Source organism: Plecotus auritus (assembly GCF_963455305.1).
Source record: "Plecotus auritus genome assembly, chromosome: 8".
NCBI classification, from domain to species: domain Eukaryota; kingdom Metazoa; phylum Chordata; class Mammalia; order Chiroptera; family Vespertilionidae; genus Plecotus; species Plecotus auritus.
The window spans coordinates 64,222,137-64,238,981 of NC_137782.1; the positions used below are offsets into that span (position 1 = coordinate 64,222,137).

General features: G+C 47.8%; 2 protein-coding genes across 3 annotated transcripts in view; one reads left to right on the forward strand and one right to left on the reverse strand.

The window, feature by feature from the left end:
* Window positions 1-8: 8 nt before the first annotated feature.
* On the forward strand, window positions 9-7,377 carry PDRG1 (p53 and DNA damage regulated 1). Its single transcript, XM_080684462.1, has 5 exons — window positions 9-206; window positions 2,271-2,346; window positions 3,368-3,442; window positions 5,763-5,843; window positions 6,439-7,377. Exons 1-5 carry the CDS (start codon window positions 120-122, stop codon window positions 6,519-6,521), a joined length of 402 nt encoding a protein of 133 aa, XP_080540588.1. The 5' UTR covers window positions 9-119; the 3' UTR covers window positions 6,522-7,377.
* Window positions 7,378-8,979: 1,602 nt separating this feature from the next.
* The window catches only part of TTLL9 (tubulin tyrosine ligase like 9), a 37,195-nt gene continuing 29,329 nt past the window's right edge, over window positions 8,980-16,845 (reverse strand). Inside the window, exons 11-15 of one of the 2 annotated variants that reach the window (XM_080684464.1) lie at window positions 16,302-16,498; window positions 14,920-15,033; window positions 13,482-13,606; window positions 9,651-9,683; window positions 8,980-9,383 (exon numbers count right to left, since the gene is read on the reverse strand). In XM_080684464.1, the coding sequence (XP_080540590.1) occupies window positions 9,664-9,683; window positions 13,482-13,606; window positions 14,920-15,033; window positions 16,302-16,498 (456 nt within the window). In that variant the 3' untranslated portion in view covers window positions 8,980-9,383; window positions 9,651-9,663. The remainder of the gene's footprint in view (window positions 9,384-9,650; window positions 9,684-13,481; window positions 13,607-14,919; window positions 15,034-16,301; window positions 16,499-16,845) is intronic. The other variant, XM_080684463.1, reaches the window with a different exon arrangement.

Here is a 16,845-nt window from a genome sequence, read left to right on the forward strand (position 1 = left end):
GGCCTCTTCTAATTGAGCATGCGCGCCGGAAGGCCCTTCAGAGCGGCGCGTGCGCAGAAGGAGCCGCCGCGGAGCCAGAGCGGGCCTTGAGCCGGAGTGGGGTCGGAGTGGCGGGCATCATGCTGTCACCCGAGGCGGAGCGGGTGCTGCGGTACCTGGTGGAAGTGGAGGAGCTCGCCGAGGCGGTGCTGGCGGACAAGCGGCAGGTAGGAGGCGCGTGCGCCGCGCAGAGGCCCGGGCTCAGCTGTTGGGCCTAGTGGTGATCGCCGTAGGGAAGTGCGCTGGTCCGGAATCTGGCTCCGGCAGCGGCTGGCAGTGAGTTTACCCAGACTGGTGGTCTAACGGCTGTGGCCACAAACGTGGCAGATTGAGGCGATGTGGGCATAGCGCCGCGCCTCACCCATTTTTGCAGACCTACGTGTTAGGGGAAGGGGAGCGCCCGCTCTGTGCTAGCCGTCCTCTCTCCATCCTTCCTTTGCCCTTTACTGTGCCCTCCAGTTCCCGAACCATCATCCCTTTGGGCAGTTTACCTGAACCCCTTTTCCAAAAGGCAGTTCTGGGCTCCCTCATTGACCTGGGCATCGTCCCAGTCAAGGCCTTGGAGGGGAGAAGAGGAACAGAGAAGAGGTCTGAGTGTCTGTGATTGCGCAGGGGTGGGGCCGTGGGAGGAACATGGACCCCGGGCTTGGCGGGCCTTGTAGACCTGAACAGGGAGCTCTGGTCTGGTTCTAATGGAAGTGCCAAGTGGTTGAAGGGAGTTGCGGATGGTGGGGAGGAGGGAAGCAAAGGATGACGTACTTGGATTAAGGTTTTAAAAGGATCCCTCTGGCTTCTCTGTGGAGCACAGTAAATATAGGAAGGCAAGGGGCCATTGGTCCAGGGTGATGGTGATGGAGACAGTAGATGGGGCAGTAATATATTTTGGAGATGGGCATGTTTTGTTTTTGTTTTTTAGAATTGTATATTTGACAAATTTCGGACAGTGGCAGTAAAGATTTTGTTCTGCTAAAATCAATACAACCTCATCACTTTTCAATTGGTAAAAGTCAAGTGTTTTAAGAAAATGGCACAATAAAAACTAGCAGTGGCCGAAACCGGTTTGGCTCAGTGGATAGAGCGTCGGCCTGCGGACTGAAAGGTCCCGGGTTCGATTCCGGTCAAGGGCATGTACCTTGGTTGCGGGCACATCCCCAGTGGGAGGTGTGCAGGAGGCAGCTGATCGATGTTTCTCTCTCATCGATGTTTCTAGCTCTCTATCCCTCTCCCTTCCTCTCTGTGAAATATCAATAAAATATATTTTAAAAAAATAAATAAATAAAAACTAGCAGTGGACCGGTCTTGATGTGGCCTCCTCTTTACAACCTTTGTTGTAAGGGTTTTTTCTTCCAGTTTGGGGTCCTGGAGAATGTCAGGATAGCTTCTACTTAATCCACTGCCATCGGGTTAGCAGGTCTTGATGATGGTTAGTAGTGCATAAGGGCCAGGGAGTAGGAGGAGACAAGAATGATTCATGACTCCCCATCTTCAGTTAGGATGATTGATTGGTGGTTGGTTGGTTATTTACTAAGGAGGGGGAAACTTGGGGAAGAGCCTTAATCACTGCATCAGTGTGCTGAGTGATGATGATAATAGCAGTTTGTGAGTACTCACCAGGTGTCAGGCACTGTGCTGATAATCCATCTCATTCCTGGCTCAATAACCTGTGAGGAAGGTGAAATCGCACAGTTACTAGCGTGCAGCAGGATTCAAACCTGGGTATTCTGGCCCCAGAGCCAGTGCTTTAAAGCGGTATATGGTACCCCCTCCTCACTTCTTTAGTAGCTGTTGTGTTGTTACCACCATTTCAGTGCCCCACCCCTTCTGTTCCAGTCTAGTATGGTTGGGTTTCTCATGACACTAGCTCAGAATCAGATGGGGGAGCTTGCCCAGGGAGAGGTTTCCACTCCCCAGGGATTCTGAAATGCCCTAACTAACGCTTGAGAACTAGCCCTCGAGTGGATAATAAAGAATTATCTGTTTAGTCAGCATTTTCCCAGCACCTTCTCTGGGGGGAAAACATCTGCACAACACACGGTCTTTAAAAGGACCTGGAAGCTGAGTGGGGGAAGAAATACATTCACACATCAGTCTATCTTAGAAGGACACTGGAAGTAACCCAGGAATGATGCCTTGTTGTTTCTGTTAGGTTTTAATAGAAAGGTGGGACTGTTGGGAGCTGACAAGCTGGGGCAAGAAGTACCTGACCTCCCTTCTGCCTCTGTGCTTTTCAGATTGTGGACCTGGACACCAAAAGGAATCAGAACCGAGAGGGCCTGAGGGCCCTACAGAAAGATCTCAGCCTCTCTGGTAAGTCAAGACTTCCTCACTACAGCCCAGGAGGCCTGTCCAGTTTTCCTTAGAAGGCCTTTGCCTTGTCCCTAACAGAGACCAGGCAGGAGGCTACAGGTGTGTGACACACCCCATGGAGATGGGGGGAGGAAATGTCACAGGTCTCACACAGACTGTGGCTCAGGGTTTCAGCTGCTCAACTCCATGACAGGCCGTTAGGTGCTGGCTTATCAATGTTGGCACTGGGAAAGTACGGGGAGGGGGTATAAAAACAGTACAAATGAGCAGAACAACATAAAGACGTAATTGGAAATTGTGAGAAAGCTGAAGATGGGACTGGACGTGGGATAGGTGTTGGAGGATGGGATGGGGGCTCTTAGAGGCCAAGTGGTTGTGACAGAATAAGCAAGGGGGAAGGGCATGTGATGAAGCTGGAAAGATGGACACAGGCCAGGCCATAATGAAGGGAAGTAGTTTGAATTTTGTTTAAAGTGCATTGGAATGTCTAAAACCTTCCCGTTGCTTTTCATCTGACCAGAGTAAAATCCAGAGTCCTGCAAGATCCCATTTCACTCTTATTTGGGGGTAATCCAGACCCCCTTTCACTCTTCCAACACCATCTCTATTCCCCCCTCACTTACTGACTCCATCCTTACTGGTCTCCTTGCTGTTTCTAACACCCCAAGCACATTACTGATTTTTTGCTGCAGGGCTCACACCCTCACTTTCTTCAAGTCTCTGTCCAGATGTCACATGATCAGTGAGGCCTCTCAGACCACCAGGTATAACAAGTCTCTCCCCTACTCTGGCATTCCCCATCCCCCTTACCCTGCTTTATTTTTCTCTACAGTGCTTAGACCTGCCCGGGCCTGACAAGTGATATCTTTGCTTATTTATTCCCCTTCCTCCACTATAACTTAAGCTCTGTGAGTGCAGGACCTTTGTCTTGTTCTGCTGTGTTTTCAGCGTCTAAAACAATGCCTAGTGGGTAGTAGGTGCTCAGAATATTTGTTGAAGGAATTACCATTTTCCATTTCAGAAGATGTGATGGTTTGCTTTGGGAACATGTTTATCAAGATGCCTCACCCTCAGACGAAGGAAATGATTGAGAAAGGTAAGGCCTCCTGGGCATGAGTCAGGGAAACAGCTGCCTCCCCCTGGGGTGGGGGTGCATCTCTGTAGCACATTTTTTTTGAAGTTGAGAGAAAACAGTATGTGTGCCTAGCATAATGCTTATCTGTGGAATAAGTTGGACCACAAATAACAGAAAATTCAACGAATTGAGGTTTAAAAAATTTGGTTCTGTTTTTCTCATGTAAGAAGTTATCTGGAGTCAGCCATCCAGGACTGGCATTGCTGCTCAGCAGTGTCGCCTTAGCATATTCTCATGGTGGTTGTGTCATCATTGCAGGGCTCATGTCCACGTGCCAGACTGGAGGAAAGGCAAAGGGCTTTCTCCTTATATGGCAGGGGTGGGGAACGTCTGGCCCGTGGGTCGTATAAGGCTCGAGAAATCATTTGGTCTTGCCCTGCCAAAGCATTAGGGGTGAGTTAAATGTTTGACCAAATATAGCAGGCTAATGTTTAAGTTGATAATTTTGTTATAGTGCAAGAATGATATTATAAATATCCAAATGGCCCTTGGCAGAAAAAAGGTTTCCCATCCCTGATTATGGCCTTGCCTTCTGTTTTGGAAATTAGGCTGTCCTCCTCAGGGCCTTCTGCTGACATCTCTATGGCCAGAACTAAGTTACATGGCCCCCATAGATACAAGGGAGCCTGGCATAGTGAGCTTTTATTTTAACATCCCCTACAAGAGAGACACTTTTGAAATGGGGGCTTGGGGTGAGTGAACCTTAGGGTCGGCAACTAAATAGATGTTTCTCAAATATGCATGACCACAATTCCCAAAGCTCTTTGGAGATGCATCACAAAGGTAAAAAGTCAGGTTGCAGATGCGTCCTTGGCTGGAAAAAGGGCAGGTTACACATATTTTCTCTTTTCTACCCTTGAAAATGTATAGGTCAAGAGGACAAGCAAGGTTGCCTCCGTCCCTGAAGACAGGATGCCCCTATCCCTGTTGAAATAAAAATTCTAGCAAAGGATTAGCTTGGAATAGAAGTTTCTGGTTGTCCTGTTGAAAAACACACACTAACATTATGGTTATAAAATCAAGTTGTCATTGCACTAGGGTGGTAGGCTTGAGGATGCTTTCAGAGGGGGTCGCTTGCCTGGGTTCAGGATCTGATCTTCATCTGTCTTGGCCCATAATTGTGGTCATGTTAACTGTACCTAGAGGGGTTCTGGGACATCATTATCCATAATTCTCAGTGGTTGACACAGGCTAAACAAGCTTGTAAGAGTAGGGTTACTCATTTACATTGAGCAACCCATTTTATTTTTTATTTTTAATATGTTTTTACTGATTTTTTTGTTTAGAGAGAGAGGAAGGAAGAGGGAATAGAATGATAGAAACATTGATGAGAGAGAAACATCATCTATTGGCTGCCTCCTGCACTACCCCCACCGGGGATTGAGCCCACAACCCTGGAATCTAAGGAATTGAACGAGAGGCCTCTTGGTTCCTGGGTTGACTCCCACCCACTGAGCTACACCAGTCGGGCGAGCAACCCAATTTAAAAGATTGAGTAGAACCATTGCCCAGACCAGAGGCCCAGCTGGATCAGGGGCTTCTCATCAGAAAGAATGAAAGTCTGTGGGGAAGACAAACTAGCTCAAATGTTCCTGTGAGCAGGTGAAAACAGCAGGTGGAGAGGACTGAGTGACAGTCAGATGTAACATCTGAAGTTGAGCTTTGTAGCTTCCACTTCTCATAGGCAGTTTGCTTTCAGGTGCAGTCTGCTAAGGAAAGATAACCTTTTCTAGCCACTGAGGCTAATTAGGTTGAGCTTGAGCATTCAGCTTGCCCACTGATTGTTAGGTTGTTTAGGTCACATGTTATCACAATCATGCTTTTCTAAATACTCCTTAATGGACTTGTGTTTATAAAATCCCTTGGCCACCCATTTTCCAGTCATCATAGGGTAGGTTTGCTGTAGGTTCTTCATTTTATTTTTTCAGTTGAATTTTCTCTAATTTCACTGTGGAAGGGTGACCTAAAATCCTGATGTTGCCTTCCCTATGCACCAACTAGCCCAAGGTATTTGCATAGTGAAAACAGGTCAGGAGATTGAGAGTCAGCGGACTGGTCTGCTCAGCCCGATCCTGGGCTCACTCAGTGGTTGTGGGCAGGTCACGTTGCTTCTCTAGTCTTTGGTTCCTTCCTCAATTAGTTTCTGAAGTCCCCTTTTCCTTCCTGAATGCTAAGAGCCCTTGCTCTCAAAGGGGCTAGGGAGAGGCTGGCATCCCCGACTCCTTTTGGGTCAATGTGTCTGTAGTATAACCTCATCCTATTTGCCCACCTCATTTTTCAGATCAGGATCATCTGGATAAAGAAATAGAGAAACTCCGGAAACAACTTAAAGTGAAGGTCAACCGCCTCTTTGAGGCCCAAGGTATTAGCCTTGGAGGTGGGAGAGGGGGGAAGAAACCAGGAAGGGACAAAACCATCAACATGGACTTAGAGGGCAGGATTGGGAAGCCCCTCCCAGGTGTGCAATGGCCTGGACAGTATTTGAGTGGCACTGAAGCTGTGGGCAGGGGGCAGTGGTTGTCTCTAGCCTTCCTGAGATAGAGTGGGCAAGGAAGTTTGTGGGGTCTTCTATCACAAATTCTTTTCAGGTTCAGGAATGGCCTGAGGTCTCTTACATTTTATGCTAGGGCATGGTGTGGGGACCAGGACAGCTCTGACTCAGAAGCTGAATTTCTAGGTAAACCTTACCACTCCAGATCTGCCATAGGTATGGCAGAAATCTGGAGGTTTCTGGCCAGCAGAGTCATAATTCTGCAGGTTCTTGATGAGTCAGTAGTGGCTGTCAATGTTCATTGTTCAGTATATTGTAGATTTGAGGCCCTTCCCTGTCAGACCTCAAAGCCAGGTGTCTGGCAGTATGAAAGCAGTGTGAGCTCCTTTCCCAGGCCTGACTCCGGGGCCAGTAGGTTGGACAACAGGAGGCCTGAACGCACTGATGGATTGTCTTCTCCCCCTAGGCAAACCGGAGCTGAAGGGTTTTAACCTGACCCCCCTCAACCAGGATGAACTTAAAGCTCTCAAGGTCATCTTGAAAGGATGAAATTCAAGAACCTAGATAAGGGTCCTAAAACCAGAATCCCCCTGGGGTCATGTAGGACCCAGAACTCTGCAAGGACAGGATCTACCCTGCAAGGGCACAGGCATCAGCAATCTGGCCATGGCTCCTGTTTGCAGCCTCTTTATCTGTAGTGCTTGACGGCTCTGTGAAAGCGGAGGGAACCCGCAGCCTGCCAGTGCCTGTGGGCCTGACCACTGGGGCTAATGGACACAAGACCCATTGACAGGCCTAGCAGCCACCAGTGGGTGGGTGGGGGCAGCGCCTGTGGGGGTATGAGAATGACTGCAACAGACACTTCTCAACAGTGGCCTGCTGTTTAAATGGGCCCTGGGCAGGGAAGAAGGAAGAGGGGAAGAGTGGGAGCTTCATTCCAGCATTCCTCTCAGAAAGGGAGACATTTTCAAGCAGCATGTGTAACAGAATTGGAATAAAGCAGGAAGCTCACAGGTGGTTTCTGAATGAAGGACAGATCTTGGTGCTTCGTGGTTCACCACAACTATCTGTGGAGCAGACATACCATTTCTCCCCACTCGCTCCATTTTGGCCCATTTTTCCTGCTTGCTCCCAGATGGAGCCCAGAGTAGGTGCTGCTTACAGCTGCTTGTTTGTCAGGAAGGCCTTGCAGAGTCCTGCACCAGAGATGGTGAGGGAGACTGCCTCTTCACATGCTTCATGCATTCAGGATGCCCCTCCACCGCCTCCGAAAGCAGGGCCAGGGCCAGCGCTGCTCTCTGCGTTCCCTTATCGTCAGTGGTCTCGGGTCCTAATGTGAATGTGCAATGACGGCAACGCTGTATCTTTCTGTTCATTGAGGTTTCAATAAAGGTTACCTAATGAATGGATAGCTGCTTCTGTTCTTTACCTCCTTTGGTCCTTAATTGAAGGCATACCACTCCCCGTAGGATACCACCTATGAAGGGCAGTGGTTCCTCCTTGAAATGATAGCAGGCACACTGCCATTCCCCCTGCGGCACTCAGCTGCTGCCGATAGTGTTATTGGAACACAAGCTGCTATCCTATGTTTTCTTCAAGAGGAACTAGCAATTTGGATTTTAAAGTTGAATTTTCTGTCTTTTAAATATTGCTAATTCAGAAAAAATTTTAAAACTTTGGTGTTGGCCAAACAAAATACCTTATGTAAGTCAAATTTGGCTTAGAATTGCGATGTTGCATCCTTTTGAGTTTTTTTTTTAGTAGAAATTTGTGTTTTTTCCATACTGGCTCAAACAGTAGGGAGATGGAGTTGGAAACTAAATGAGAATAAACTAAATTTAGTCCACAGTAGATTAAAGGAATTGATGGCTCCAGGTAGTGGGATACTACACAGCTATAATCAAGAATAAGGAAGCTCTTAGAGCACTGATTTGGAACAAGCTCCAAGATTGAGAAAAGCAAGGGGGCAGGACAGGTGTCTGATAAACTGGTGATTTGTATGCAATCACCAATTATTTGGTTCCCTCAAAACAAACAGCATATTTGGGGTGGAAGGAAAGAACATGTTGCTGTTATATTGCATATTTTTAAATATAAATTTAAAAAGTAGGGAGTAGCAGCATTCACTTTGCTAGACACTATCTGGTAGGACTGCCTTGCTCACAGTTTCCCTCTAAACATTGCCCCTACCTGTCTGGCGAAGTAGATGCTAGGACAAGAAGAACCAGTTGGGTCCTACTGGAAAGGTAAAACCCATGCCTTGGGCTGTCTGGGTTTTCCTCAGTCACAGGGATGAAGGCAGGAGGCCCAGAATGGCTGGTTTCTGGCCTTTCCAAAGCTAACTGTTCATTTCTTGGACTTGACAGTATTCACTTCCAAAAGCCCTTCCCATCCCTGGGCAGTCAGATTCTGTTATTTGTAGCTGAAAGAACGGTCCTGAAGCAGGAAGAGTGGTAGAGGGAGCTGCCTGGGATCCCCTAATGGGTCCCCCATGGAGCAGTTAGCCCACTTGTAACTCCTATTAAACTAAGAGGCGGTGTAGGAATGTGGGAATGCTATCTCCTTGCCTGCCAGCACAAGGCTTTCTAGTTTAAAAAACTCAGCTCCCAACCTCAAGTAGGAAGGCCCAGAGAGGCACCTGTCACCCAGATGACAGGTGAGGACCCTTACTAAGCAGCTCTGCCTTCCTGATCCATATCCATCTGAGAAATGGGGATGCTTTGGCCTGCTGGCTTTCACATAGGCGAGCTCCATGGGTTCCCCTGACATGCAAGGTCAGGGTATTGTAAGGAGATGTGCAGGGTTCAGTCCTCCAGATTCCCAATAAACAATCTAATAACTGCTTGCTTGCCAACATAGCTTAAGACAAGTTCCCTAGCCCGTGAATCCTTCGCTCTTGGAGGACTCTTTCAATACTAACCTCCTGGGAGACATCAAAGGATAACGCCAGGAGGACACTGCTGCAGCCCACAGCATTGCCTGAGCCAAGCCCGGTGCCCAGTAACTTCGAGTAAGGCCTGTGCTCATTTATTAGATGTGATCTCTCTGGATAGCCGAATTTGCTGAGTTTTTACTCTTTGGGCCTATTAGCTAAGCCAATCTGTCGAGGTTAAAACCCATCCAGTCCAGAGGATTAGCTGTCTCCTGGTGCAAAGATGCCCAGGGGTCGGTGGGGGAATCCAGGAGACCCGGCCCAAGCAGCAAGCAGCAGCTGTGGCCCATCCAGAGGGAGGGAGGCATGTGCTCTGAGGTGCTGCTGTGCTGGCAATGGAGTGGGGAGAGGACTGGATGACGTGGCACCTCCCAGGGACGCTTGCCTCTCAGCGGCTGGGTATTAGCTGGAAGCTTTCTTCTGGCCTTGAAGGGAGCGGAACAGCTGCCTCAGCTGTTTTTTTCGATCATTGATGCAACCTGGAAGGGAAGTGGAGTGTTGGCTGGAAGGTCCTGTCCATAGAAAAAGGGGTTTGGGAGTGGAGCGACCTGTGCTTCTGCTACCTGTTGGGAGGAGGAGACAGCAGCCATGCAATTATGGATGGTTTATGGTTTGCATCCTGAACTGCTGTGGCCCTCAAGCAGGTAATTTTCCTCTTCATGCATTAATTTTCTCAAATCAAATACTTGCTTTATGGGATGAGTGTAAGGATCATCAAAGGAAGGTAACATTCATTGGGGACTTACCTCAGGGACTGCTTCAGGTGCTGAATGTGAGATCTCACCAGAATGATGTGTAGAAGAAAAAAACCGAGGTTCAGACGCCAAGTTATTTGCTCCAAATCACACAAAAAATAGCAGGTCTGGGTTTTAAACCCAGGCTAATTTAGCTCCAGAAATCAAGTTCTTAATCACTACCCCACATTGCTTTCCTCTGGTTTCACTCAGTGAAAATGCATTAAAGCTAGCACAGTGCCTAGTACCTAGCAGGTGAAATGCTAACTTTCTTCCCTTACCCAACCCCATTTGTCACGCACAGTTGGCTAAGAGACAAATATTTCCACACAGTAGCCCCTACTCTCATGTGTGTCCAGGTAGTCCATGCTGAGAGGCCAACATGAACTTTGGAGACACCTCCTCTCCTGGCCATTCACGGTGTTACCACTTCCTGTTTGCTCTAAGAGCTGATCCTTGAAGCAATTCCGTGGTCACTGAATCTTGTGCCAGGCACATTGATGGCACTCACTAATGCTGGTTGAATGATGCCACATGGCCACAACTACTGACCTGGAGGAGACGGCCATCTTTCTTAGCACCCCAAAGCCCCATTCCTAACTCCTAGGTGCTCACTGGTCGTCAAGGCTTCAAAGCTAAGAACCTTAGCTTTAACTGCAAGTGGCTCATTCATAACTCCCAAATATTTGTGTCCAATGCAAATCTCTTCTTGGAGTTCTAGACTCATCTCTGAGTTATCTGCTGATCTTTTCACCAGGAGATCCCTCACACATCCATAATGCATTTCATCAATACTCTTCCCACTCCCAGCCAGCTCCTCTGGTATTCACGACCATATGCCCACACTCCACTGGATACTTGGGAGACTCCTCAAGCAGTGGCTCTCAATCTAGGCTGTGCTTTAGGGTCACCGGGGAGATTTAAAAAATACTGATGTCCAGACCAACTGTATCTTTATCTCCAGCAGGCATTGGTCTTTTTTAAAGGTCCCAGGTGATTCCAATAGGCAGCCAAAGTGGAGAAGCCAAGGTGTCCTGAATCTTTGCTACTCAAACAGGGCCCAGAAAACAGCAGCATCGATATCTGAGATGGATTGTTAGCAAGGAGAGCTGCAACAACCTCTCCCTTTCCTACATGCACATCTCTCTGCAGGGTGACTGCTGTTCTTCCCACCAAAAGGTGGAGTCTATTTCCTTGCCCTGTGAATCTGGGCTGGAATAGCTTTAACTAATGGATTGTGCAGGAGTGATACTTTGGGACTTCTAAGCCCAAGCCTAGGTGTCAAGAGGTTCACTACATTTTCCTCGCCTTCTTGGAACCCTGGGACTACCATGTGAAGAAGCCAGGCAGCACTGCTGGAGGAAAAATGACCACCTAGAAAGAGAGGCCCAGCTGACAATCATTATCAACCACCACACACACAATGAAGCTATCCTAGGCTACCAAATCTCAGTGCATCGCCAAGTGCCTGGAGTCCTATGAGTGACTCTAGGCGACACCTGGAGAATGAATAGCAAATAAGATAGTTGTTTTAAGCTGTGAGGTTTGGGGAAGGTTTGTTACACAGTAACAGTTAACTAACAGAGAGCATCACCTGGGAACTTGTCAGACATGCAGAATTTTAGGCTCACTCCAGACCTACTGAGTCATAATCTTCATTTAAACAAGAGTTCCAGGTGGTTGTATCCACAGCTTTAAAGCATTATGTAGTCATCCTCCAAACACGCAATTTGTCAGACACTAGGGATCTGCTGTGGAAAAGCCATTCACAAACTTCCTCTCCTTTGCCTTCCTCAAGGCAAACTGCTTGACATCCCAGGCTTCCTTGCATCATGGGTGGCCATGTGAGCCAGCGCTAATAGATGTCAGCAGAGGTCCCTGGGAGGGCATCTCTTTTGGAATAAACAATCAAAGCTTGAAGGAAAGGCATTGGTCCTTGGGCCTTCCTGCTTCTTTCTTCCTGGGACAAGGACAGTGTCTGGAGTTGGAGCAGCCATCTTGCAACCTGAGCAACCTGAGGCAACAAGCATGAGCACCAAGGCAACCTACTACGTGTGGCAAAGCAAGAAGAGGAAAGAGCATCATGCTGCCATTGTGCCAGCCCTGCACCGCTAACCCCAAGACTTCCTCTGGCTCAAGACAAATCAGTCCCTCCCTGGCTAACTATTAGCTGGCTTTTTTGTTGCTTGCAGCCAAGCCCAATCCTAAAGCATACCAAACCCGAAAAAAGTTAACAACCTTTTCATAAAAAATAAAAAGACGCCACAAAGAGCATTTAAAAAGCAAATTACAAACTCAGTAAAATGTTTACAATAAGCTTGACAGAGAGGTGATATCTTTAACATATTAATATCCAAGGCCTTTATACATTTAAAAAAATGTAAACAACCCATTGAAAAATAGATCGAGTATGAACAGCTAACAAAAAAAGAAATGCAAATTAAAAATCTGAAACCTCACCAATAATCAGTGGAATGCACACATTGGTAAAGATTTTTTGTTTGTTTGTTTGAATTCAGAGCTGGCAAATTCAGTAATCTTTCCGGAAAGCAATCTGGCTATAAGAAGTCCATCCCTTTGACCCAGTAATTGTATTTCTAGAAATCTATTCTAACGAAACAGCCAGATTTCTCAGTTGAGCTTTATGTGGGAGGATGTTCATCGTGCCATTGTTTATAAAAGCGAAAAATTGAAATCATGCCATGAGCTCAATTACAAGAAATTGGTTTAGCCAATTTGGCATCTGTGTAAGCTAGAATATTTTTGTAGCCGTATGGGAACTTTGTTTTTAACTGTGCTAAGGGACAGGAGAGCCTAGCAGTCAAGTATTATTCAGGTTTTAGAGTCAAACAGACTGGAGTTCAGGTCCTGGCTCACCACTTATAACCGAGACCTTAAGCAAGTTGTGTAACATCTGGAAATCATTTCCTTATCTATAAAATGATAACAAAAGCTGCCTAAAAATGAAATGAGATAACATATGTAAAATATTTAGTCTAGACCTGGCAAATAAGTGTTTCCAAAAGATAGGCTCTTATTAATATTGTTGAATGATGTGGAAAATGCTACATGGAAAGTGGGACTGAAAAGTCCAGTCCTATGCCAAATCTGTAAAAGGAAAAAATAGAATATATGCATTTTTTTAAAAACTGGAAGGAAACACACCAGATAGTTAAAGATGGTTATGTCTGGATGATTTTTTATTTCCTTCTTTAGTTTTCAAATAGTCTACAATAAGTGTGAATAATTTTCATTTTTTAATGTTTTTTAATGTATTTATTTTATTTCAGAGAGAGGAAGGGAGTGGGAGAGAGAGATAGAAACGTCAATTGACTGCCTCCTGCACACCCCCTACTTAGATTGGCTGTCTCCGGCATGCCCCTTACTGGGGATTGAGCCTGCAACCCTGGCATGTGCCCAGACTGGGAATAGAACCAGGGCCTCCTGGTGCATGGGACGAAGCTCAACCAGCTGAGCCACACCGGACAGGCAAAAATTTTCATTTTTTAAACACCAAGTTTTAAAATCAAACCCTGAATTCCTTAATTTCTCTTTAATCTATCGTGGGAGGGGAGGGGGTTGTTTGTCATTGTTTTCTGTTTGTTTTCCTAAACCTTTTGGAATCTACCTCCTGGCAGATTAATAATATCTCTCACTATGTGCCAGGCAGTGTTCTAGGCACATATTGAAATAGAAACTAGTTAATCTCCATTTTACAGATGAGGAACAAAGAGGTTAAGTCTTGGTCCAGGTCATACAGCTGTGCCAAGCTGCCAGTCTTAGACTACCTGAAACCTCCCATGACACATCCCTGGTGCCCACTTCCCACATGGCCCCACATACCAAGGTGTGTGTTGGTCACAAAGTTCCCCATTTCTGACAAGTCGGGAACCCCCTCTTCTCTGCTGACAGGGCCATCATTCCACATGAGGTCAAAGCCTCCCACTCGCTTCTCCCTTCCTGTGAGCCTGGATAGGCAGGAGACACAAAGGGTTAAAGAAGGTGCACCTGGTAGGAACCAAAGACCCTGGCCAGGTTCCTGATTCATCCCTGCAGCCTGCTGGTCCCCACACTGTCAGAATACCCTCCTTTGCCCATTCATTCACTGGCTGTTTCCTAGGTGCCCACACAGATCTCAGAGGTATTGTCCCCCACTTTTGTTCCATGGCTTAAACACTTGCCCTCAGTACCTCTGCATTCTGGTTTAAACTCTGCTGTCTTCCCCAGACCATAAATTTCATGAAGGTAGGAACTGGGTCTGTTCTATCCTTTACTGTGTCCTCAATGTGTGGCACAGGGCCTGACAGACAAGAGGCTCAAATGTTTGTTGAATGACTAAATGATGGCAGATATAGTGGACACCTAAGGTTCCTCCTGCTCAGCATCCATTTTACCTTCTTTCAGCCTAAGGTGCTTTGGTTTTTCCTTTGAGAACCATTCTCCCTCTCTCACTTACATGGCTCAGGTGAGGTTGACCCCATCCCCTGGGAGATGGGCACAAGACCTAGGCCTGGTTAATCGGAGTCATAATGATTGGTTCAGAGAGGGCATGTGACCCAAACCCCACTCATGAGCAATAAGAGTCAGCCCTCAAACTCTTGCTGGAATAATTGAGAAAAAACTAATAAAGAAGAAAGAGATGAGAGGGAATGAGAGAGAGGGAGAGGGAAGGAGGGATGGAGGGATGGAGGGAGGGAGGGAGGGAGGGAGGGAGGGAGGGAGGGAGAGAGGGAGGGAGGGAGGGATAGATAAAGGAAGGGAGGAATGAAGGGAGGGATAGAGGGAGGTAGGGAGGGAAGGAAGGGTAGAGGGAGAGAGGGAGAAGACAGACCAACCAACACAGACTGAAGTCAGGCCCTAAAATTTCCTTAGTAGTAACAATATATAGTCTCTCACTGAGCACTCACTGTAGCTAGGCACTTGACAGTAAGTTATCTTGGTAAATTGATCTAACAATCCTGAGAGGTAGGCACAGATGAGGAAACAAGCTCAGAGAGGTGAAATGACTGGTCCAGGTTCCCACACTCAGGAAGTGTCGAGGAAATCCTGCCAGACCAAATCTCAGAAAGCTGTGGTTGGCCCTGCTCTGACCCAAAGGGCTAGGTCCTTGGACCAGGCTCCAACCCTGTGTGGACATCTCAGTTTCTCCATCTATAAAATAGCAGGGCAGGCTAGAGTGTCTCTGAGGGCCGCTCAAGTCCAAGGTTCTGAGTTCTATCTCTTCTCAGGTGGGAGCCCCAATTGTCATGTACGGGGCGCCTGAAAGGCTGTCCTCCCCTACCTGGCCTCCATGTCCACGATGTGCAGGGTGTCTTCCAGGAGGCAGGTCTTGAGCTCATAGTCCTCCTGGCTGCTGGCTGTCAGCGATGGGGACGCATTGACCTCCAGGAGCCATCTGGGGAGGGAAAAGAGGGGAGAGTCTTAGGGTTACCTGGTCCCTGGAGCTCCTGGAACTTCGCTGAGAGGCTAGATGGGGTGCCTGGGCCTCACCCTCAATTCACCCAGAGTTACTCTCTCCACTTGGCTAAAACATTTTGAAAGCAATTGTTACTCCACAGGGGCTGGCCTATGGTGAACTGGAAAGAGCATTCCATGTCTACAGGTCTGGCTGTGGCCAGCTCCAGGGGAGTGTTGCCCTGTAGGAGCGTGACCCAAGAGTACATGATTGTCTTGTGTTTTCCAGAAAAGCCAAAAATCCAGATTTTGTGTGACCATCTCCCAATGTTTAGAGATTGTCACTGAATTTCAATGAAAAAGAAACAAAAACAAAATTCTGAAGGCCAAATTCCAGGTGACAACCCAATGGCCTTGTTTACAACCTCTTGTTTTGTGTAACCTGGTCATTTACAGCCAGGAACCTGGACACAGAAAGGGAAGGACTCACCCAGCAGGTCAGCGGGAGCCTCAGGTCCCACTTTCCACTATCTGCTGCCTCCTCCAAGTTTGTTTCCCCTGTCAGCATCCACTCTGATACCCACAGCCACATCTTACCCAGGGGGCAAAGGAGAGAGACCCACTGGTACCTGACCCTGTTTCTCTGAACCTGGGCCTGATTTAGGTCTTGACTTATACTCCTGGCTCAGAAAGCCCCTCAATACCAAACAGTGACCCTCAGGAGGTGCTTGGCCCAGGAACTGCGGTACTGGCGGGGAGCAGCTCAGCACAGGAACTATGACCCTGGGCCTGGCTCTGCCCTTGACTTACTGGGTGACCTCAGGCTCCCAGAATAACCCCAATGGTATCGCATGAGGGCCATTGCTGTGGTCCCTGCCCCCTCAGTTTGTTCTACTCATCAGTTCAACCTCATGGACACTGGGGGAATGCACCAAATTCTTGACAGGGATCGACATAGTGAAGGCACTTTGCATCTGGAAAGCACCAGGGCTTACAGAGGGTAATTTTCTTGCTGGTACCAGAGGAGGATCTCTGACTCAGCATATATTCAGGAAAGGCCTCTTAGTGCCAGACATGAGGCTCAGTGCTCTATACTTCATTTATTCCTCATAACAATGCTATAGGCACAGCAACCATTTTACAGATGGGCAAACTGAGGCAACAGAAAGTATGCCTAACTAGGAAGTGGCAGAGCTGAGGTCAGACCCAGGCAGTCTGGGTAGAAAATGTCCCCCCTGGCTCTCCAGGGCCACAGGCCCATCCACTTACGGCTTGAGGTCCTGGTCTATGAGAATGTCATAGCCGTACAGCTCAAAGCAGTGCTTGTCACTGATGATCACCTTCTGCACACTCTGCAGGCTCTTGATGAAGATGTTGTCCATGTCACTGAAGAGCAACTCCACTGCTTCTGGCCCGTGCTTGGACGCCAGGTACTGTCGGAAGCGCTGGAGCATCCATTTGCAGCCCTGGGGCCCGTGCACCCAGGTTGGGAGAGGGAGCCTTAGTTAACCAGGACCTGGGCTGCCCGGACCTTCCAACAATCGCCATCAACATGGCCCTCAGGCTTGGATGAGAGGAGCCCATCCCTGAGTCCTATGACCAGGAGAACCCAAGCGTGTCCTTCCTTTTGGGACAAAGACTCTGTAAGCCCAAGGGGATGTGTCCAGCCAGAGTGTATGTGCCTCTCTTTCTAGAGCACAGCCCAGACTCACAACCCCAGAAGTCCTTGCCCAAATGCCCTGTGCAGGCCTCTCCCTGGGCCTGCTTCCCTGAAGACAGATTGCACTGACCATGTGTGCGTCCTAAGGCCCAA

Excerpts from the sequence above, each read along its gene's own strand:
- PDRG1 (XM_080684462.1), top strand. The coding sequence starts at position 120 with ATGCTGTCACCCGAGGCGGAGCGGGTGCTGCGGTACCTGGTGGAAGTG. Across the intron at positions 207-2,270 it reads TGCTGGCGGACAAGCGGCAG|ATTGTGGACCTGGACACCAA; the intron begins GTAGGAGGCGCG and ends TGTGCTTTTCAG. Across the intron at positions 5,844-6,438 it reads CCGCCTCTTTGAGGCCCAAG|GCAAACCGGAGCTGAAGGGT; the intron begins GTATTAGCCTTG and ends TTCTCCCCCTAG.